The sequence below is a fragment of the Rhopalosiphum padi genome, chromosome 3 (genome assembly GCF_020882245.1).
Source record: "Rhopalosiphum padi isolate XX-2018 chromosome 3, ASM2088224v1, whole genome shotgun sequence".
Classification (NCBI taxonomy): Eukaryota; Metazoa; Arthropoda; class Insecta; order Hemiptera; family Aphididae; genus Rhopalosiphum; species Rhopalosiphum padi.
The window spans coordinates 60,710,633-60,735,722 of NC_083599.1; the positions used below are offsets into that span (position 1 = coordinate 60,710,633).

General features: G+C 24.5%; 1 protein-coding gene across 2 annotated transcripts in view; it reads left to right on the top strand.

The window, feature by feature from the left end:
- The window catches only part of LOC132928065 (uncharacterized), a 40,660-nt gene extending 16,891 nt beyond the window's left edge, over window positions 1–23,769 (top strand). Inside the window, exons 18-43 of one of the 2 annotated variants that reach the window (XM_060992627.1) lie at window positions 6,575–6,836; window positions 6,909–7,640; window positions 7,699–7,880; window positions 8,291–8,473; window positions 8,532–8,736; window positions 9,196–9,415; window positions 9,476–9,572; window positions 9,669–9,869; window positions 11,421–11,749; window positions 11,814–11,998; window positions 12,671–12,905; window positions 12,963–13,155; window positions 14,059–14,182; window positions 14,254–14,420; window positions 14,588–14,981; window positions 15,057–15,303; window positions 16,945–17,375; window positions 17,560–18,156; window positions 18,684–18,816; window positions 18,891–19,094; window positions 19,161–19,350; window positions 19,824–20,127; window positions 20,193–20,401; window positions 20,469–20,731; window positions 21,999–22,437; window positions 22,508–23,769. In XM_060992627.1, the coding sequence (XP_060848610.1) occupies window positions 6,575–6,836; window positions 6,909–7,640; window positions 7,699–7,880; window positions 8,291–8,473; window positions 8,532–8,736; window positions 9,196–9,415; window positions 9,476–9,572; window positions 9,669–9,869; window positions 11,421–11,749; window positions 11,814–11,998; window positions 12,671–12,905; window positions 12,963–13,155; window positions 14,059–14,182; window positions 14,254–14,420; window positions 14,588–14,981; window positions 15,057–15,303; window positions 16,945–17,375; window positions 17,560–18,156; window positions 18,684–18,816; window positions 18,891–19,094; window positions 19,161–19,350; window positions 19,824–20,127; window positions 20,193–20,401; window positions 20,469–20,731; window positions 21,999–22,437; window positions 22,508–22,972 (7,191 nt within the window). In that variant the 3' untranslated portion in view covers window positions 22,973–23,769. The remainder of the gene's footprint in view (window positions 1–6,574; window positions 6,837–6,908; window positions 7,641–7,698; window positions 7,881–8,290; window positions 8,474–8,531; window positions 8,737–9,195; window positions 9,416–9,475; window positions 9,573–9,668; window positions 9,870–11,420; window positions 11,750–11,813; window positions 11,999–12,670; window positions 12,906–12,962; window positions 13,156–14,058; window positions 14,183–14,253; window positions 14,421–14,587; window positions 14,982–15,056; window positions 15,304–16,944; window positions 17,376–17,559; window positions 18,157–18,683; window positions 18,817–18,890; window positions 19,095–19,160; window positions 19,351–19,823; window positions 20,128–20,192; window positions 20,402–20,468; window positions 20,732–21,998; window positions 22,438–22,507) is intronic. The other variant, XM_060992628.1, reaches the window with a different exon arrangement.
- Window positions 23,770–25,090: the final 1,321 nt, after the last annotated feature.

The following is a 25,090-nucleotide window of genomic DNA, read 5'->3' on the forward strand; positions in this document are numbered from 1 at the left end:
TGAAACTATCTATTTATACGGTTTACGATAAGTTGGTTTTAACTCAAAAGTTGATAACAATTATATGATATACATTTTATTTATTATTATTATATTAATTAAATATTAAATCCTTTATTTGTGAACAAAAAATACAATGCCATTTTGCATTACTTGTTTTTAAAAATATTATGTCTAGGCAAATTAATCCTTCATTGTTAAAATGTTGACACATTGATGAAATGCGAAGTACGGAATGTTTTTTGCAGGATCCTTTATGGATAAATTCTGTTTTCGAAAAAAATTGAATTAACCTACCGTAATGCTAATAGGTAGTGAAATAAGTTACATTAAAAGCCGTATCAAATAACATATCAACATATCGTCATATCATGAAATGCATTTAGTGATATTAGCTGATAATCTGACGAAAGTCTACGCTCAAAATCGTTTTTCGTATATAATGATATATTATTGAATTTTAATTTAATATATCCATTACAGTGACCCACCCAAAATCTTCTAAATAGCATTGATATTCATTTTTTTTGCCCTTCTCTATTATTAAGAAACATACAATAAAAAAACAACTTAGTGTATAATATTTTTCATGTAAATGTGTTTAAAATTCTAATTTCAAAAAATTGGAAAATTAAACAAAAAATGATTTTAGTTAATTTTGTATATGTTTTAAAATAAATTTCAATATTTCAATTAAAATTATTATATTTTATACACAATAAAATTTTAATATATTAAAAAATTAATCCTAGATACAAACTTATTACACTATTATATCATATAACAAATATATTCGATATATTCATTTATGTGATTAAGTTTTAGTTGTATACAGTATTTTGACAAAAAATAGATTAACCTAATAAATTAAGAACATTTTAATAATAATATAATCATTTTATACAAGATAAACTATTTATCAATAATTATTAATAAATAGGTAGGTACTATTATTTTTTTTAATAGGTAATATAATGTGTCGTTAAGTTCAATATTATATTTAAGTAGCTAATGGTATAAAGAATAGCGCATAAAACATAATACACTTCTAATAATAATTTAGATAAATATAATAAAAATTAAATGTATTATCTTTACCTTGATGTTTAGTAGACAGTCCATTTTTAAATTTGAAAGAATTCGAAAAATATATAGTTAATTATACAATTAACAGTAAATACTTATATATTATATAATAATAATTTACGATTGGTTTGTGATAAATAAAAATGTTAATTTAAAATATTTAAAAGTCACTCACTCAAGGTTAATTATATTGTAGATAAATGAATATAATAATAAAATGTTATGTCAAGAAAAATTAATTACCTATATAAAATTAGGTATAACTGTATAAGCAAAAAAAATTATTTCGATTTGAGTAAAATGTTTGAGTGTACCTATATCTCAACCTATTCAATCTCATTGTTAATAGGTATTATCATCGTTTATAACTCCATCTGGCCATCTGGGATGTAGTTGTACAATTAAATATTAAGCACAAACAAACCAAATATTTTATGAATTAACACCTTTTCTTATACATATTACATATATATATATTAGATTTATATAAATAGATAAGTAATTGCAATAAGTAAAAGTTAAAAAAACAATTAATTAATCATAAAACACTAATATTAAAATTGATTTTGTTACATTAAAATAATAAAATATATATTATGTATTATCAAATTTGAAATTTAATATTGACATCTGCATATCCATAGCGATGTATTATAATATTAGTTTAATGCATTTAGTTATGATCTTCTATTATTTTTTAATAATTTTGTTTTTAAATATGATTATTCGTTATCGTCTGATCAGGGTTTATATAATTATGTGATGATCTATCCGTGTCTTTATCGTGCCATAGTGTCTTTCAAACCGATTTATACATACAATTCGAATATCCATAAACACACAGCAGGTGTTAATATTTCACTAATATACATATAGTAATATAACGTACAAAATAAAATACGTATCAATACGATCATATTATTATAGTTATTATTGCACGATTAATTGGTGTGATATATATATGTATGGAGTATGGAAAACGAGTGTTTCGTTTGAGGCACGCGCTTTAAATCGCCTTTGATCTTAGCCGATGTTTTTCGTGTTCGTGGAATTTTAGTGTATCGTTGTCTCACTGTTAACGACTTACCGGCGTTCTGATCGTGTAATATTATTATTTTATATTATTTGTTCTTTTGTCGAGTATATTATAATACCTACCTACATTTCGTCATAATTTGTTTATTCTTCGTCAAAGTATTACAATCGCTATCAGTTATTTAGTAGAAGGTTTTATATTATTATTACACGGCTGTACATTTCGTTATACGCGTTCGTCTACGACGTACCTTAGCTCTGTATCTAAGCGCAACCACTCGAAAGATAACGCGCAAGCACTTACTTAAATATCGTGCGTATTACTCAACCGGTGTGTGTTTTTTTTATTTGTTGGTACGTTATCTCTTGTTTGAGCCTCGCTCTTGAAACGGCGCACTCGTGGTATAAAAACGTCACGCTGAACAGTTGTAGATTCATAGCGCATTTGGTGTCGGATCGTCACACACCAATAGCGTTCAGTCGTTTATTTTTTGTTTTGATTTTTTTGCTTTTAGGACGCGAGTTATTTTCTGAAGTAAAAATGGTTTTTTCGGTTTTTTTTTCGTAATGTGTAAATCGTTTCCATTTCTTTTTCGTTCGTTTGTCGCAACAACACTGTCATGTGGTTTAACAACCGTTTGTCCAATCAGTTGGAAGTTTGGATCAAGGCATGTTTTATGTTTTACGTTTGGTATAAAATAGAAAATTATCTTTTTAATATCATACTGTGCCAGATCTAACTCTTCCAGCTGATTTGACTCGGTGAATTTCAACTGTTTAGTATTAATTTAAAAAGTGAGATTTTTTCTTGTATTATTAGCCACAATTAATGTAAAATCTCAATGAATTTAATCGATTTTTGTCTTAGTTTTATTTATTTATTTTTTATTATAAACATTAATGTATATGTATTATAATAAATAATGTATTTTATATTTATATTGATTATAATGTAAATTTTAATATTTGTATAAAACATATAGGTACACGGTTCTTACTTAAACAGTTGTATTGAAATTTTATTTTTTAATTGTATAACATCAAAATTACACATCAACACTGTAAATATTTTATTTGTACATTTTTTTTTAAATAGTACATATAAATATTTATATTTTATAATTGGTGAGTAGGCATTTAAATTTTTATCTTTTAACTTTAAAATTATGAAAATACCTTATTTGATTATTTAACATTTTAAAATAGTTTTTTTCTCAGAAAATGTTTAATGGAAAAAATATGAAATTAATTATAAAGCCCTTGATTGGTATTTGTTTTAATTTAAGTCAAAATTCTCACGTTTCAAGTTCAGTATCAAAACTTAAATACATTCTGAAAATTTGATCTAAATGAGTTAATAATAATTTAAATAAAATTGAATTTATAGATAAGAGTAAAAAAAATGTACAGAATATAAAATAGATATTATATTTTAGTGTCAATGAACCTGTATAAATGTAATCATATTTCATATCATTTAGGTATTGAAATTTTTGTAAAAAGTATTTATATTTTGATAGTTTTTTACACATTTCATTCACGCAAAAGATTGGCCTGAAGACATTATAATGTATTCATCTAGATCAGGCCAAGATTGTTTAAGCGTTTTTTTTCTTCATATTTCTCACTAATAATTGAATTTATTTTATTATTATTATTATTTTATTTTAGTCGTTTATGAAATGTGTACCATCCTCAGTATTTATATAAGTTTTTTCTGAAATTGTAAAGTATTTTTAAATTAGTTATAGTAGCAGCGGCCTAAATTATATATATATGTATCAATACATATTATATACAGAACATGTGAATTCATGAATTAAGTGGAGAAGTAGTCTGTTCACTATATTTATTAAATATAATAAAATATTTTGCAAATACGCACAAAGTGAGATTCAACTCCTCCAACTTAATTCAGTCACTACGCACTTCGAAGATCTACAGAGATGGCCGCTGCTTAATTAGTATCTACTATAAATTATAACTAGTGTCAAAATGTATTGTAATTTAAATAATTTAATTTTTCCAACTATGGCTTGTATCGTTCAATGATGTTGATGTTAAAAATATTATTTTTGATTGTAAAGTTGTTTGAAATTTAAAATTATTTGTTTTCTTGTTATCATTTGGATTTATTTAAAATATTGTGGACTAATAACACTAAATATACTAGAATATTAAATAAGGATCTGATTATTTAAATAAATGAGTTGTACAGGTTTTAATTTGCTTCATTAGCTTGATGAGTACAATATAATAAATGCCTGTTTACCAATATTGAAAACTTAAATAATAAAATCATAATCTAATTCATGGTATAATCCTTTCATCCTTCTTTATAGTGTTAACAATAATATTTACACAAATATGTTTTATGGAAATTTGAAATATAATGTGTTTTATATTGTTAAGTATTACTTATCAAAGGTGATTTAAAAAGTATATTAAATTAGTTTATTGCAAATTGTGTAAAAATAATTATTTATTTATTTATTTTACTTTCATTATCAATTTATGAATGTTTAATATTAAAATTAACAATAAAACTATTCAAGAACTTAACCTAAATATTAAATCTTTAATTTTTACTCCAAACATTTTTAGTTGTTTATTATATGAGTAATATACACACAGATTATTATTTTATATAAAAAAAATATATATTATTTATTTATGCATTTGATAATATTACAACCATTACAGGAATTAATTTTGTTATTTAAATAATAATAATTTTTTTTTAAATGAATTTATTTATTACAATAATATAATTATGTATCGTTTATTTATAGTGACGAATTACACGATTCATGGTTCAATTAAGTAAAATCAATCAATTTCTATGTGATCAGTTAAAACTTGATAAATATTATTAAAGTTCAGGTTTTTTATTTTATTTTTTTATATTTTTGAAATCCATTTTGTATAATATCTTTACCAGCTTATTTTGAGCAGTAAATACTTGAATAAATTGTTATAAGTAACTTATAATAAATATCATAAGTTATTAGGATTTTTGTTCATTTCATTCATAATCTAAAATCCAATTGTATAGTATATACTATATTATATATTATAGATGTATGAATACCTACTATATTTGAATATTTCTAATCTATTTGATTCTTCAGGGTCTTAGTTATCATAGTTTTCAATTTGTTTTATATTTAAATATTCATTTTTCATACAAGGTGATCAATTTTACTTGATATACTAATAATATTAATCAATGTGCATACTATTTTTTGTAGTTAATTAATAATTGCTATAGACCAGCGGTCGCCAACCGGTGGTCCGCAGTAAAATATGAACGTTATTTGCAATATTATTTTATTAACCTTCCAGCGAGTGCATGTCATATAACCACTGTGACAAAAATAATTGTATTATGTTGCTATATAAATCCTTTTTTATTGTTTTATATGTATATTTTTTTATATTAATTTGGTATAAGACTAATCAGTAGTGGAATGGTATTTATGTAAAAAGCTATTATAAGCTATAAGTGGTCCACAGAATTTAGAGTATGGTTTTAGTGGTCCGTAAGGTCCAAAAGGTTGGCTACTGCTGCTATAGACTGTAAAAAGTGAATGGCAGTATTGTGACAAACAGTTTCCATTGGTTTATATGTTTTGAATGAAAAAAAAAGTTTGAAAGTATGAATAGTATCATAATATACCCATATGTCATATCTCCATTTTACAAACACATACATTTTTGATCAGCAGTTCCAATTTTGTATAGGTAACCTTAATAATACAGTAAATTGACTTATTATCAAACTTGAAAGTTAGATTATTATCTGTTTTTTCTTGTAATTTTTATTAAGATAATTAAAATTTTAGTGTGTTATATGTGTTTTAATATTTTACACAATCATAACTTGTTTAAAAATTTAAATATCTTAATAAACTAATGAAAAAACACATATAATGTTCTCATTTTTTAAGTTTGAGGTCAACTAATTGTATTTTAAGGATTACCTAAAGAAATTTGAAACTGCTGAACAAAAATTGCTACGTTGTACATTTGGAAGAACCCATTCTCATAAAAAAAATCATTAATTTTTAATTAATTTTTCTTTTACATTTAGGTAAACTATTACAAAATTAAAAATCACCTTATTAAATTACTTACTAGAAAAATTTCAAATCTATAAATAAATTTAAAACCATTATAGAAAAATATGATAGACATTGCGACACCAGTTATAACTTTTTATATATAAAAGTAATATAACCATAAATTGAATTTTAATATTTTCTTTTAAACAATTATCTAATACCTATGTCCTATTTTAATTAATATGTTAAAAATATTTCAATTATTTAATTGGATTCGAATCAAAATATGAATTTTTACAGTTATTATAAAATATATACTGATAAAACTCAGGTTACATATTGTTTATTTTATTATATAAAACTATTAAATTTTTTTTTTTTTTTATTAGTTGTGGCAAGTGGACTCCGATTGTATTGGCTCACTATTTACATTTCAACATATGCAACATATGTGTATGGATCAAAATATTTTAGTTTCTAATCCAGATATAGATTTGAATAAAAAACGAAGACAGAGTAAAACTGTTATTATTGATGCTGGTCGTATATATAAATTGCCTTTTACATTTAATTTAGTAAACCTACTACCTAAATGCAGGCATCATTCTTCAATGACATTTAATCTTTTTACTGTAGATCATAATGATACTGGTAAGAATATTTTTCTATAATAAATAATTTAGTAATTAATTTTTTTATTCATCTTAAATTATCAAATTTTAGCAGAATTAAATAGTGCTAAAGATGAAAGAAAATTGAATTACATATTGGAACGTTCATTTTACTCTCGTTTACGGACATACAATAATAGATCATTTGATGTCAACGATTCAGATATATCAGTAGATATGAATCAGACATTGAATGATCAAGAAATTGGCCAATGCTTCATTAAACGTGTTAATGATACTCGTTTAATTTTAACCGTTGGTCCATCACTTATAGAAGAAAAATGTAATATAACAGATAACTCATCTGAGGATAACCTTCAACCATTTGGCCGTTCAAGAGCTAATACATGGCATTACACTAAAAGAGGAACAGGACAATCATTGTTGAGTACACAGTCTCAAGAAAATTCTACACATTACTACCGAACGATGTCTGTGGGATCCAAACCGTACTATAAAGACTCTGAAGATCTGTCTTGGGCTCAACTCAGACTTGAACAAAATTTTTCTACTGCTGAAATTAAACATAACAGTTATTTAAGTGATATTGGAACTGATGGACAAGATTACCCAACACATATGTTTATTGATGTTTATGATTGTCGACAAGAAGATGTAGAAAATGTTCTTATGTCTGACTGTAGTTCGTTTGATCATTCATTAACTGATGATTATTCAGAAGAAAGTAGTTCCTATGATAGTACTGAGACAAATAGTGATGAAGAAGAAGAAGAAAAAAATATAATTTCTAACAGAGAACAAATAAATTATGATGACCCACCAGGTAATTTATTATGTATTTTAGGATTGATTTATTATTAAAATTAAAACATTTGTTTCAGTTGACCCAATGTTCTTGGAAAAATATTTATACAAAATTCGAGTTATATATGATCGCAGCTTAGTTACAACAGTATTTCAAGCTTTACATCTGGGATTGAATGTTCGGTATGTAGACATTCAACGTGCTGTCGATAGATGTCAGCATCGTCTAATTTCATTTGACATCACTGATTACATAAAGGTAAAATACAATTTATTATTATGCAAGTATATTATAAATTATGACATTATATACCAGACGTTACCAAACTTTGCTGATCACTGTCTTTGCAATAAATTTAATTTAACAGCTTTGTAGTAACGTGACACTGTTACATATGTAATTGTTGTGGATTAAACTAAATTTGAATGTACAATATAGTAATATAGAAAATACCGTTTTATTTTTATTTAAATGAATACATAAATATTCATTATTTTCTTATATATATATATTTATTTATTTATTTATTTTATAGTAATCTAATATTAAATATTTTATGTTATAAAAATGTAAAAATATTTCATAACTTAATTAAAAGTAATCTGAGAGACAATTATTATCCCGTTTATCCTAATAAGAATCTGACTATTGGTTATTATTTTATACAGGTTGTATGTGATCATTTCAAGAAAAATACTGATAGCTGTTCTATTTGTCCTGCTGATAATACAACATTAAAATCGCATCATGATATGATACACTCTAAATTTTCAGCTACATTAGATCGCCACATGCTGAAGCCCGTAGTCAATCACCAAGATTATTATTTCTATGACCTAATTGACGATTTAGTGAGTTATTTATTTTTTAAATTATTTTAATTATTAATTAATTTATAATTGTTTTTAGGATTGTGATGAATATACTAATAGCAATAGGAGACAAAAATATCTTACTAATATTTTACTAGGAGAGACCTATCATAAAACAGATTTTGATACACATGAATTAGACGAACAAGATATATTTCCTCTATTTGTACATTTAGTTTGTACTATAAAAACTAATACTGTTACAAAAAGTCAGTCTGTTCGTTCCTTACCTACTTGTATTCGTAAGTATAGCATAAACTATCTGTGGCATACTTAAAGGGACTTAAGTAGGCAGTATGGGATGACCTCATGTGTTGTCTCTGTCTAACAATTATAGAACAAAACAAATTTATGTTAAGCAGCTTCATTTTTATATTATAAGCTTTAATAGTAGTATGATCAAATTTAAAAATAATATCTTTGTGTATGTATTCTCATGAGTTTTTTTACAATATTTTAATTTTTTAGTGAGTAAAGGGTTAGAGTAGGGGGTTTAATTAAATCCAATTATTATTTCAACTTAATTATTTATCAAAAAATAATAATAATGAAAAAGTTCTATAATCAATATTTGAAATACCTCATTTGAATATTATTAATATGGATTAATGTATAAGTTTGATTTTCAATTTTCCCTTGTAGATATTATTTTGTTCTCTAAAATATTTTATATTTAATCATATATATATATTCGTACATAGTTGAACTAATAAACCAAGATAATGATGACGAAACCTCAAAAAATATGGATTTCAGTAACATAAAAGTATCATTAGATGTGTATTGTTTAATGTTACCGATTAATGTTTATGACGATGATGATGATGATGATGACGATGAGGTTGATAAGTATACTACAATGAATAGTTCAGAACAATTACATTTTCCAATAAACAATAAATCTACAATATTACAATCGTCGTTAGTATAACTTTAAATATTTACTAATTATTTATCTTTTTAAGAATATTTTATTTTTAGAAAACAGACAGATGATCATGATGAAAACTCATTTGTTTATTTGAGTTCTTCTCTACCACCTCGACATGCTCAAGGATTGGCAGCATTTTTAGCTGAGGTAATTATAGTTAACACTTATCATACTTGCATAATTCTTAGAAAATAATTAAACTTCTTTATTTTGTAATATAATTATATGCTTTTTCTACAATAGGTGGAATGGTGTATGCGTGATGAAATGGCAGCCGGTCTTTTACTATATCCAACTGTAACTACTAATTCATTAGAAAAGATCATTGAACATGTTACAAATTCACCACAATCTCCATCAAATGATCACCAACAAATACCTGTTCATTTTGTTGTACCTTCCTCACGTCCTTCTAAATATAATAGTGTTTCACTTTTCTTACAGGTATTTTATAATCTAATAGTTATTACATATTCTTTTAAATTAATTTAAAGTGACGTAATACCACACAAAATAATTTTTGCGGGATAGATATTCAAGAAATTGATTTATTCAAAAACTGTTATGAAAATTCATATTTTTATATGTTAATATTTTCATTTATTTTTAATAAGCTGTTAAATTAATTTAACTTCAGTTGATAAACACAATAAATTTAACTAATTAAAATCAGTGACGTGTTTACATGTTTACATGGCTTGAGCCTGCCCAATTTTTATTTGACTGTTTGGTTTTTGTTATCACAAATAAAAATGTTATTATTCATATTTATTATTGAATATTACTATCATAGCCATGCCCCTGTGATAGGAGTGATAGGACCAATCTTCCCTAATAGTTATAAACACACACACTCAAAGACATATTTAGGGAGGGGCAAAAGGGGTAATCGCCCTGGGCACCAAATTGTAAGCCTGTTAAAGGGGGCGCTAGAAGTTAAATTTTTAAGATCAAGTTTTTTTTTAAGGGGAAAAAGGACGCCAATATATTTTTGCATCTATAGGACACCTAAATTGTAAATACACTTCTGTACACACTACAGAACAAAACGAGCCTACCCAATTATTTTGTGCTGGACACACCACTGTTTAAAATTAACATTTTAATTATTAACCACTCTACACCAATTGCAAAATCATTCCTACGAATTAATAAATTAACCAACTTATTGATATAAAAAATGTGCATAAAATATTATTTTTGTAAGATTTATCTTGTAATATTTGTTATATAATTATTATAAAATATATTTCCTAGGCTATAACCTAGTTATTTACCTTGCCTACCTTTTCAAACAAGTGAGCTACATTTAAAAGTCTTAAGTCCCTGGTGATCAATATCTAGGGGAGTAGTTATAAAGTATATAAATGTTATTGTAAGCTAACATAATAAAAACTGGAAGCCAATAAAAAAATGTTTGACTGTAACATTAAAATAAATTATAATTCTGAACAAATCAATATAGAATATCTAAATCATTATAATAATCGTATATTATATATTATATAAGTAATTACATTGAATATACAGTAGAACCTCATTAATCCGGACTATATGGGGCTCTAGGTTGTCCGAATTATTGAAAGTCCGGATTAAACAAAATAACCAAAAATCGTAAATTATAAATTTAAAAAAAAATATATTGGATATTAATTTATTATTCAAACTAAATATAAATACATATGTATGTTTTACAATATTTAACCTAAAAATACATGATACATAATACATATAGGATATTTTTAGAATTCGTTTTCTCGTTTATTTTAATCTATGACATAAACTAGCGTAATTTACGTATTATAAATGGCTGTCCGGATTAAGCGAAGTCCGGACTAATGAGGTCCGAATTAATGAGGTTCTACTGTACTATCATAATAAAAAACATTATTTTTTATATTACAATTTATTATAGTTTTTTGATCTTAGAACTGATATAATGTTCCTAATTTATATAATTTACATAATATGTACTTGTTTGTTTGTTTGTTTTAGAAACTTGATCAATTTGATATTATATTAGATAATGATAATGGCAGTGAACATTATGCTCTTGAACAATCCACAAAAGATACATTTTATGTTGTGGAGAAATATCTGCATCCTAGTCCTGATAGTACAGTTTTTGAAAGTAATAGTGATGATCTTGAAAACAGTCCTGGTTCAGACGAATTTTTAAGCGATACTAATGACTCTAAACCAATATTACCAAATTTTTGGATCATACTAAAAATACAACCCGATCAACAATGTCAAAAAGAACACAAATCTGACAATAACAACACAGTCAACACATTAGTAGTAAATGTATACTTCCATTGCAGGTAAATCAATATCTAAATTTATGAGAACATTATCTTAACTCTAATGCACATTACTATTACTTAGATTTTCTGAATCAAATGTACAAGGAAAATATTCTGCGATAATGGAAATAGTAAAACAAAATGTGTATCAAGCAGCCACTGTTGTTAATCAAACTATATTATTGTGTCGTTTATATGAAACAAAGACTTGTGATCCATTATTAGAGCCTATTATTGAAGATCATGATCATTCAGATGATGGTGGTGGTAAAGTTTTTTAGTTTAAAATAAATAATAAACATAACAGTATAACCTCTACTTACAGATACATTAATAAATATTTAAATTATTAATACAATGTAACCAAACTAACAAACTTATTTTAGTAAAAAGTAAAATAATTCATAAATAAATTAATAATTTATCTATCCAACGTTTGATGTAATTTAAGAAAGTTTGTTGACTTTTTTTATATTTAATTATTAAAATAAATAATAAAAGATTATAAATTACTTAATTTAACTATAATCTTTATAAATCTTTAAAACACACCTTTTGATTTATAGATTATTTTCCTTCTTGAAAAAAGTTAATACAATTTAATCATATTTCTTACATCTTATTATAGTTTTGTTTTAGATAAAATAATATTAACGGAATAAAAAAATAACAAAGTACAACAAAGCAACAAATTTAAATAAATTATAAGAAAAAATAAATTGTGTCAAATACAGAAATAACTTACAGTCTAGCTTAAAATTGTTGTATTATTATAAATATATGATTTTCTGAATAAATTTAAATTTAATACTTTTTAAATATATTATCTAAAAAAAATAATACATGTAAATGTGTAAATACTATACTGCTTCTGCCTACTGGTCTAATACCCAAGATGTTTTGTAATTACAATAACATCTAATCTTTATATTTTCATAGATGAAAATGGTGTTGGTGAAGGAAAAAAAATTATAAATTATTTTACTCTTGGCCAATTTAAGTGCCCAGTTGTATGGTCTACTAGATTTTCACTACATCCTAGGCTTCAGCGAGCAACAGCTATGGGTTTACTTGGAATACAAGTTTTACATACTATGCTTGAAGGGTTTTCTGTTCGAAATCGTCGAAATATGTTTGTTTATAAAGAGTCGTCTGGTTCTGTGTTTTATTTAAGGTAATTGTTCAAAATTTAATTTATTTATTTAAGTTTATAATATTATTTCCTTTGTAGAATCTATGAAAATTCGAGTCAACAGCAACAAGACCAAAAACTTAATAATAATTTAGTATATCCATTGCAATATGATTCTGATGACGATGATACTATATCAAGATGCTCATCTGCTACTTCAACAACAATTACATCCACAATATTTTCTTCTAACCAATCAAATTTTTCACGCAAATACTCTGAGGATATAAATGTTTGTGTTATATCATCATACATATATATGATATATACAGAGTTTTCCAAATTATTTATATCAGTAGATATCACTAAAATATATATAAATTAGAAAAATCGATCAATTTATAAACAATTTGTGATAGTAAAATCAAATTACAAATTTAAAGGGAACCTATATTATTAAAATATGACTCATATATAGGTTAAATCTTAATGTATTTTGATGATAATTTAATTTGATTTATCAAAAATTAAATAAACTAAAGCTATTTTTATTTTATTAAATTGCAAAATTTCATCGGATAATAATACATTTTAAATTTTATTACAAACACTAAATGAGAATGAATATGAATTAGCATTAAAAATTTGCATTGAATTATGATAGTAAAATGATAAATCCATGTTATTTAAAACTAAACTTAAAATCAAATATATTTTTGTTACTTTGAAAGTAATGTGTATTTATATAATAATAATTTCTATATTTTAAATTTTAGTCATTTATAAATTTTTTAAATTCAGCAGCATTAAACTATCTGTATATAAGATTAAATATTAAAAAAATACTAAAGCAGGACTGAATTGGATTAAATAAAATAATAATTAAATGTATGTAACTGAATGCAAAAGTTCAGAAGAACATTGTCGTACGTCTAACAATCACATTTAAAAACTGCCTGCTCCTTATTATCACTTAAAAATTATGTCTACAGATTGCTTAGCTTTTCAAATATATTCAATAGCTAATTAAAACAAAGACAAAATGTGTACATTGTGTAAACAGTAAAAACAACATACAATACAAAAAACTAAATATGTAATCATAATTTGGAAGACTGTATGTATATATACATATTTGTATATTAATTTATTTATTACCACATGACCACTTAATAATTTTAATTATTTAATTTAGTACATAGACAATAATAAATCTATTCAAAATCCTGGAACACGTTCCTTAGGTGGGTATTGGGGTGACATTGATTCAAAAGACGTAGAAGATTTGACATTAAAAGTACATGGAATATCACCTGTAGGTAAGTAGTATACATTTAATTAATTAATATAAAAATGTAAAGAATTTAATTTACTATTTTAATTATATTAGGTGATGAAATTCGCATTGATTTAGTAAGAGTTCTACAGAATCGTTTAAATGATGGTGTATTAGAATTGCTGACAACTATGCTATATAGAAATCCTTTATGTAGATTGTATCCAGATGATGTACGTTTTGTGCAACCTAGTAATGGTCACCCAGATTATACTATGAAAGTAAATATTTCATTTGATATTATACATTTTAATTATATTTATTTAATAAAATTGAGTTTAACAATTTATTCTTTTATATTTTATAACATTTAATATCAATATGGTTATGTTAAACTTAATTTTACTTATAAAACAATTATTTATTTATTTTTGTTTTTTTTGTTTAGTTATCTTTGCCAATTGAAACAAAAATTACAAAATTGTTTATACACAATCTAAAACGTAATGCTGCAACTTTATTGCTATTCCCGCCACAATATGCAAGTCGTCATCATAGATTTAACTATGCATATGATATGATAAACGAAACAAAAAAGCCTATTATTCGTTCATTTTTTATGTACAATCAGCCAATTGCTGGTACTAGTGTAATTGGTGGTAAACGTATTACAAGTGGTAAACGAGGTCTAGCATGTGTTTTATTTGACATTTATTCAAATGAAGATCACGAATCAATAGATTATTTATATGACTATCCTACTGATCCTGAGTTATTTGAAAGACATACATATGCGACATGTATTGATGATTTGAAATCAACTACTGAATATAGTGGCTATAGTAAGATTTATAAATTTTGATTTATACTTGTGTTTATTTAAAGTAACTGATGTAATTACTAATTAATATGTTTAGTTAAATTGTTTGTATGGTGGCGTGGTCGAGATAATATGGAAGTTCTCCAACAAAAATTGACTTCCACCGTAACTTACTCTTTGTGGGATATATATATTGAACGATTTCTGTGGGAACAACCTCTTATAATTGAACAGCCATCAGAAATATATGTGAATCCATTATGCATTCAATTTTTAGCAAAATGGATAGCATTTGGAGCACACAAATCAGTTCCGTTGGCATATTATTCTAAAATATTATGTCGGTAAGTATATTTTATACTCATATAGTATAAACATTATTTATATAAAACTGCTTCAAAAGGGAATATAGCAGGTGACACATAACTCTCATTATAGAACTATCAGACTTTACCATCGAATCACCATTCTAAAATGCGTAACAATTGTAGTTCATGCAATATGTTAGTATCAGCAAACAAAGAAGGTTGCTATCAAAGAAGACATTTTAATATATCAATACTGATATTGTATCAGTTGAAATTCAAAGTTCTATGAATGACATGTTTGATATACCAAAAAAATGTACTAATCCCTATTGAACTCTGACTTTGATACGAGTTAGTTTATAGCTAGTATTTAATAGCTACTATCATTGGCGCAACTAGGGGGTACTGAGGATGGCTTAGCCCCTTAAACATATATTTTAGCCCCTCAATTTTTTTTTAATTTTAAGATTAAATATAAAAATGTGAGATACATCCTATGCAATATGACGTAAAGAATTATTATAACAGAATTATTCAAAAGTAAATTGTATAAATATAAAATATTAAAGTTTATTTTGCAATATAAGTATAATATAATAAACATATATTTATCGAATAAATATTACGTGGGCATGTGTGGCATCGGTATTGCGGCGATCACCGTACAATATTTTAGTTTTATTTTGGTGATTAAAAATGGACAAAAAAAACTTATTTAGTATTTTTAATATACCCAAAAAATTATTCGTATTTCTACAATTACTATTGATATGAAAATAATCCAGACTTCCTAATTTTTTGGAAAGCATGAAAGTAAGTAAATTAAATTAGGTATTTATTATTAAGCCTGCAGCCCCCTAATATTTTAGACCTAGTTTCGCCAATGGCTACTATGCATAAATACAATACAATTTTTCTTTTTGAAAATCTTCATTATTCTCAATGCATATTATATTAGAGACTGGTAGACAAGAAAATCAGGGTCATGCTTTCACGACCATCATTTGACATGGGTGGAACTGGTCAAGGTATTCTCTTTGGAACTATTTAGAATGTTTTTATAAGCTACTCTTTGTTTTAGAATATTTATCAAGTAAATTATCATGTTTGATTTTGAGTAAATTGAGAATCTACTCATTCTATTTAGGAAAAGAATGATTTCAACTGCCTTTTCTTTTATCCTTATTTAATTAATAATAACAAACATTGATAAAAATACCTTGACTATTAACCAGTGATTTACTTTTTTATTTATAAAAAGTCTAAATCTACATATGCACATCTTTCAAAATTAATTTGATTATAGGTAATGACTATTGAAATAATCTAATTTCTTCTTTTCCTTGAATGTCATGTCATAATAGCTTTACTGATTTTTAATGTTCTACTAAAATACTAATATTTAAATAAAACCTTACTTAATTTATGATTTTCTATTTTACGTAATGCATTTATATATATATATATATTAATTTATAAAAAGTTACAAAATTATTTATATATTTCTTTAGAAGTATATTTCATAGTTCCTAATCAGTATATAGCGTATATTTAAATATGTAGCAGTGCCAAAAACTGATCAACTTTAAATAATAACAATAACAATTGCTAATAATATACATTCTATGTATCTTTACATTTTTTTTTTTAACAATATTAAAATCCTTTTTTTTTTAGAATACACATAAGTCACGTGCTTCGAGAATTTAAGACACATTTGTCTTGGTCTTGGTTATCATCATCTAATAATTTGCCCATTTCTGTTCGTTACTTTTATATTCCGCGCACAAAATACGGCGAGACATCAGTTGATTGTGTTAGTAACAATGTAATAAGTGATTCAGCTGACCCTTTACAACTGCAAAAAGAACATGATTCTTCGTTGAATAATTTAATGTTTTATGAATGGCAAGTACCAGATACTGATTCACTTGTATGTCCACCTTCTGCTGCATGTGTCTTAATAGTTGTATCTGTAACTTCTACCAAGAATAAACAAAAACGTAAACGACAACAAAATCTAAATATGGGTAATGAACATAGTGATTCAGATGCTGATAATGGTTTTGTTGTACCAGAAAATCATGAAAACATAAATACTGTTGAAGGTAAATAGTTATTTATAATAATCTATTATTATTATTCAAGGAATATTTCAGTGAATGTTATAGTACAAGTATTATAGTGTATGATATTATTTAATAAATAATTTAATAGAGTTCAGAAATTGTTTCCAATAAAAAAAAATGCTTTAATACATTTCTTTTGTTAATATTCATTTATATTTTACAGATAATGTTGAAATATTAGTAACCGATGACCAACCAGTGACTTTAAACAATGACGGAGATGAAAATGTAATACAAAACACCGTAACTGATACTAATAAATACCAAAAACCACAAAAAGTTAATACTTGTGAAAAAATTAGTAAATTATTTTTGTTGGCTATATCTGGTCAATCAGTTCATTCATTATCATATAGTTGCCACAAAAATGAAGATCAACCTATTGCTATCCAACGTTTAAGTCGCTGGTTAGAATGGCGAAACATTGCTTTCACATCAACTATATATCACATGATTGGTCTAAGAAATTCAAAAATATATGGCCAATTTGGAAGCACTCAAATTAAAAACCAATCATCAAAAATAAATAATAACCTAGATTTATTATTGGATTACAAGACTTATGCTGCTGTTGTAGGAGAACATGAAACTTATGAGAAAATTTTTGTTGAAAAAAACTTTCGGATAAATAATCGTGGTTCCAAACCACTTGATAATGATATAGAAGATAAAAAAAATAAACCTTTAAACTACAAAAAAGATGTTTTGGATTCATATATTGAGCGATTGGTGAGAAATAGTAAACAAAGACGTCGCACAGGTAAGACTTATATACTTGAGGGTTTTTATTTTTAGAATTTTAACAGGCATGATCCTTAAAAAAATATTTCATGGTTTACCTAAATTAAAAAAATCTTTAACTATATGCATATATTATTGAGTTATTAATATTAAATAATAATTAAATAAGTCAAAAATCATTAATCACAAATCACTAATATGCTATTTTTAACTTAAGATGATGTTTTATTATTAATAATGACAATTTTAAATCTATGAGTGTTTCTAATATAGTTTTTACCATAAAAGTATAATTTTTCATATTTTGATGATTATTATTTATTCCGAATGTAAATTGAAATACTTAAAATATATTTTAATACTTGAAAATTATGTTATATTATACAAATATTTTTTTCAGAGTAATTAAAATTTATTTATTTCTTAAATTACATTTTTTGAGCAACTTGTATTTTAATATTCTATTTATTTCTTAACAATGTTTATAAAAATTCAATGGTAATAAAAATTTTATAATTTAATTATGCTTTGTGTCAATTATTTCAGAAATGTATCAAAAATTGTTATATGATATGTGGATTCAAGTGGATGCAGTTGTTACCAAAGAAGCTTTTCGTACTTTTTATCAACATAGTAGATTAATTCATTATTGTTTAACACCATTGTTATTTTTACCTTGGTAAATAATAACACCTACCTCTGTTATTTTAAATAATTTGCTTGTTATCTTAATGAATAATTTTATTTTACTAGGTGGCGGTTAGAATCAGCTGCTACCCGAGATCATTTAGTGGATGCATCTAAATTAAGAAGTTTAACTTTTTCACATGCTCCACAATGGCACAAACGATTATGTGCTAGGTTGACAGTTGCTTATGCCCAATATATTGAGACTGATCCTCTTTTTAGTGGCTTTCAACCAATTCAAATTGGTAAATCCCGTGTATATAATGATGGGTGAGTTAATCTGTTAAAAAAAAACTAATATAATAATTAAAATAATTGATTTTGTTTATACTATAGTATGATAATGGATCTGGATTGCACTAAATCCATAACTCGTTATTACAAAAAAACTATACCCGGATCTTCTGGTGGATTACTTTTAATAGAAATTGGAGTATGCCAGCCATTTTATTACATCAAGCTTAGTTGTATTGAAAGAGCTCGAATCACAAGTCTTGTAGAAAATTACAAAGATAAATGCAAACCAGTAAAGATTTAAATATTAATTTATCTCAAATATATTTTAGAAAAAAAATATTATTGTACTAACTATATTTATAAATGGAAGATTAGTATGACGTCATCAAACTTTGTTATCAAACTTTATCAAAATTTCATTTTGGATCCAAACAAAACAAAATACTCATTTAAATTGTATATAAAATATAATAAGTTCTTTAGTTAGTTTTTTAAAACAACTAAATCTATTAAATCTATTCATAAAAGAAAAATGCGAAATAAAAAAATGCTCGTAACTATTTTAAATTGTTTTAACAAACAAAATGAATTTGATAATTTATTTTGTATACATTTTAAATAGGCATCTTAGTTTGTTTGTTCAAATGGTCCAATTGATAAAATGTATAATATTTGATAACGTGTATGACGTAGACACTAATTGAATGCATTGGGTTTTGCTTATATTAAACAATACTGACTAAATAATTTATATTTCTTTAGTATTGTCTCCTTGAACAATCTGAAAACATTATTCAGAATATGCACTTACATTCATTTACATACGACTTTCATGTAAGAATACTATCAGATAGACTAAGTAAATTAGTAGAAAAACAGAAGGCTGGAAAAAGATGTAATTATGGTTGCGATATATTAATGTTGTTGGATCATAAAAACTCTATACAAAATAGTGCCAATAAAACAGGAAATAGCAATAAAAAAAACGCTATTGCTGGATTTCTAGATGATTTTTTGAAATATTACACCCTACCACCATTATATTCTAATTGTTTAGTACTAGCAGGTACTTCATCTTACATTTCAAATGTATATCAATTTAGTTGTTAAATTACTTTATTTAATTTGTAGGTGTCATTAAGCGCAGTGAAATATCTGTTACCGGCCTCCAATTATATGAATATTTAGTTGAAAACTGTTCAGAAGATTGTGAAGGAATGGCTGTTTTAAAAATAGGTGATAGTTCATCAGCAGAAGATGATGATGGAGCATCTCTATTTGATGATTTTGAAGATCATGAATTTCTAGATTCTCAACATATTTTTGGAAATGATTTGACTGTAAGAATGACAAATACTTATTTTTTTTAGATGATACTAATACTTAAATAATACAAATTTCTTATAGGATTATATTCTTGTTCATCATATGGCTGGTAGTGATATACAACGAAGACAAGAATTAAAAAAAAATAATTCAAATACTCGTAAACTGGGAATGGAATCAGATGATTTTTTTACTGATAATCAGTATGAAGTATGTGGTTTATTTGATGCAACACTTGTTATGACATTATCATCAGTAAAACAACTATTATTGGACACTAGTAATGAAATAACTTTATCGTATTACGTGTTGTTGACAAATAATGAAAATTATAATTTGAAAAAGTATGTTTAATGATTATTTTTTATGTATGTATGTGGTTAAGTGTTTAATGTTGATAATATGTTTGATATTGCTCATTTTTTAAGTAGTATATGTAGTAGTAGATGTATGAAACACATGGTTCCAAAATAGCTTAACCCCTAAAAAAATAATTTAACCTTATGTGTCATTAAACATTTTAAAATAATGTAATATTTTAAAGCCAAGCTAAAATAAAATATCAAATAAAAAGCAGAATTTAATATTTTTAGTTTTGTCATTAAAATATTTGTTTCAGAACCAGAGTAATTCAAATCTATGACAGTGGATTATATCATTTTAGCTGTTATATACTAACTAATATTAGTCAAATCAACCCTATGAAATAACTATGTTTTATTATTAATTCCATTTTCATAGAACTCTATCGAATGTTAGTAAAAAACTAACTAATAAAAACTTATAATAGTGACATGTCCACCATAAAATATTTGGGTATGCCCGTTTTGTTCTAAAGTCTCTTAATTCTGCATAGATAAAATTTTGTTTATCATACTAGTAGAGAATTTTCAAATTTTGATTGTTTTGCTTTCAGTAACATGATTTATTTTTAAAAAGGAAATAATTTGTAACAATATTGATAAATTCTTATATACTATATTATTGAAAAAATAGTTAAAAATTATTTTAATTTATAGTAGATTGAAGTTGTATATTTAAAAAAAAATTGTGAACATAAAATATAACTTTAGTCTTTATTATGTATAGAATTTTTAAAGAAAACAAATTAAAAAATGTAACAAAATTATAAAATAATATTTTAAAAACTAAGATGTTTATCTATATTTTATTAGATATTAATTATCTATAAACCTTGACCATATCTGATGTATTTTAATAAATATATTTTTACATGGATAAACATACCACTGTTATATAAAAGAAGCAAGCCAACAAAAAAGCATTATATTGAAATTATATTATAGCTACCTAGTACTTGCTTTTTATTTTATACTTTTTCTTAAAATAATTAAAATAATAGTTTTGTGAAATAATCTGTTTTAGCATCATGCACCTCATGTATAGTTCAGTCGACTAAAATAAAATACTCACATTTTATACTTTGACAATTTTTCTATGAGTTAATTTCTGTTGTTTCTGTAAATTTCTGTAAATTTTTTGGCAATGTAATTAATTTAATCTGTTATTTCTACCTACACTTTTCTGCTAATGCTTTATTACATATTTAAATGCACACATTTTTTACCCTGTATATATTTTTTATTCTAGACAAAAAGCTATTTCACTTAAAACCATCTACAATACGCAACAAAGACATAGCACACCTATTCGTCCATCTGATCGTAGATTTAATCAATCTAATAACCAATTATTGTCTGCTAGTGTACCTAGTAATAGTGTTGGTAATTCTCTAACATCTGAATCAACTACTTGTGGTGGTAGTTTAGATGAAAACAACACTTTCCAAAATTGGTCTGAATTACCACCAAATCATTTACCATATTTCAAAAAGAAATATAAAAAAAATAATGAATATGTTTATGATGATTTAAATGAACATCATCAGCAAACTATTAAAAAGAGAAACCTTATAAAATTCTATGAGAAAAAAGCAGCAGAATTGGTCGCACATACTGTAGATACAGCAGCTAATCGTTGTCGTATACATTTATTATGGAAATTATTTGGCGTACCAATTGATCAACAGGTAAATAATAAGGAAAGATGACTGTTCTATTATTATAAGTGGATTAAAATTAAATTTATATTTTTTTTAGAAACTTGGGATCACTGACGTTACATTTAATCAACTAGAAGAACTAGTGAATACGGCTGTATTTGTAAAATCATTATGTGAATATGACATAAACTACCGCCATATATTAAAGCTACTTCATAAACAACCACAATGGTTTACTTCGTTACACAAGATGATCTCTGGGCAATCGACATTATTATTGGAGACGACATCCACATTGCCACCACAGTGTCGTATTTATAATAGTAATAGATCAGAAAATCAATACATTGTAGTCTTACCAAATCTAACAGAATTTGATGAATTTGATGCATTTGTAATAATTGATAATGGAATTGATTCAACTGAGAAACTTGTTTCCTCGTCCGATTCATTAGTAAATATAGTTTTTAGAAGAAATGTTAGTGGATCTGATGAGGTGGCTGCTCTAGTAGAAACTGTTGGAGATGCCATTTGTTATCTTATTTGGCAATCAATCAAATAAATATCAGAGTTTTAATAGTTTTGCGTTTAGTTACAAAATCTTATTGAAAATCTTAAATACCCTAGATCAAATCTGTTAGTAATATAAAACTATATCTATTATAATTTTGTGCCATTTATAGTTATATTATTATTGAGTCTAGTCATTTAATTTTTCAAAAATGTCAACACCAAGTATAATTAATTATATATAATAACTATTGAATATTATTTTACTTAATTTTTTCTAACAATTTTCATTATAGTTTATATTATATAATAAAACATGATACTCTTTGGTAATCAAAAAAAAAAAAAAAACAATGTTTTTAAATTAAGTGTGAAATTACATTTTATTAATCAAGTTAATTTGAGAATAACTATATTTTTCTAAATTATTATAATAAGTGAATAGGCCTATTATTTACTCAAAGTCTGATGTAAAGAATGTTGAATTTTGCTAATTTTATGCAACCGTGATTATTTACAAACATATAGTACAATTTTATTTTTAAATGACTGTTGATACACAAATTGAATATTATAAAGTTAAATTGCTTGTTATGTTTGTTGTATCTTATTGTTACCAATTGATATGAATGTTTGTATAAAATGGTAAATTCCAAATCGTACAATTAATTACTTTTGCTCAATGTTATTAATTGTTTTTATTATTTTGTTGAATTATTGGTACTAAGTAAGATTTTTTTATTTGGATGTACCAGTTTTTGTAATTTAGTTAAGTTATTTAATTTATTAATATTATGTATCTGACATGGTTATTGTTTTATCTTTTATAATAAATAATTATTGAACTGACCTTGTTATTATATTTTTATTTAAGTTATAGTTTTTTAATTCAATCTCATTATATAACAAATACCAAAATTTAATTGTATAAAACATAAAAATTAACAGTTAGCCAAATTACTTAAACCGTAATTTATTTATATTTAAGGATTTATTACAAGGTTTATGTACCGACTATGCTATTTAAAATAATTTTTGGACCTACCTTGTTTTTTTTTAATACATTGATTGTTAAGGATTTTATTACAAAAGCAAAATTATAATAAAATTATTGCAAAATATTGTTAATGTTGTTTTTATTATTTTAACTAAGAAAGATTTGTTTTCTAACTATAATTTCTTTAAATCTAGCTTTACTGTTACTCTGTTAGCATTTAAATATTTAATAATAATTTTTAAATATGTTATGTATAGAAACTTCTAAATACCAAGGGTCACCTAAATTTGTCAACAAACCATAATTTTGGTTAAGGTGATTTGAAGACTATCTGTAACAATTTTGATGCATATAAAAATGTTGAAATCAATCAATTCAAACTACTAAATACTTATATACATTTTATTGTGTTAATAATTAATAATTTTTATTAATTGTTTGTTTTGTTAAGGTTACGAAAATGAAAAAATCACAGAATTACACAGTACTTTGGTATACTTTTGTAGGTATTGATAAATTTTTAATTTTGTAAAAATAATAGAGCATTATAAAATTGTTTTATCTAAATTATAATTTTTATAAGATTCAGCTCTAATGTTTTTTACCCAAAAAATAAAAATATTTTATTTAATTCTAGATGTAAATAATATTGTAAAGAACTCAAAATAATTTTTTTTTTAATTACTCTGAGCATTTTTCCATAAGTTTATTTCTTTTTAAAGTTCTTCAATATTTATATCCAAAAATGATAAATTACTAGGTAAGCTTGAAAAATGCTATTAATATTTTTTTTTGATGTTATTATAAAATAAATTGTGATGGTATGAGCACAATTAACTAAATTTTATTTGTATTTTTTATTGAGGGAATATGACATTAAATCTTTTAAGAAGTAGTATAATTAATACTCTGGTAATATTCTTTTAGAGGTTGAGTAGGCATGTTGAACCTTTGTGTTTGATGTTTTGATAATCCTTATTACAATAGAATATGTAAAGTATATATTATTTTTAAACATTTATTAATTTTAATGCTGATATTAAACATTACACAATTATACAATTATATTTTATGATAGGTAGCTACTTTAGTACTTAAACTTAGTCCATTATTAGGTATATTTGTACAAAATGTATTATAACCTATAAATGACAAAAACAACTCAAAAGTCAA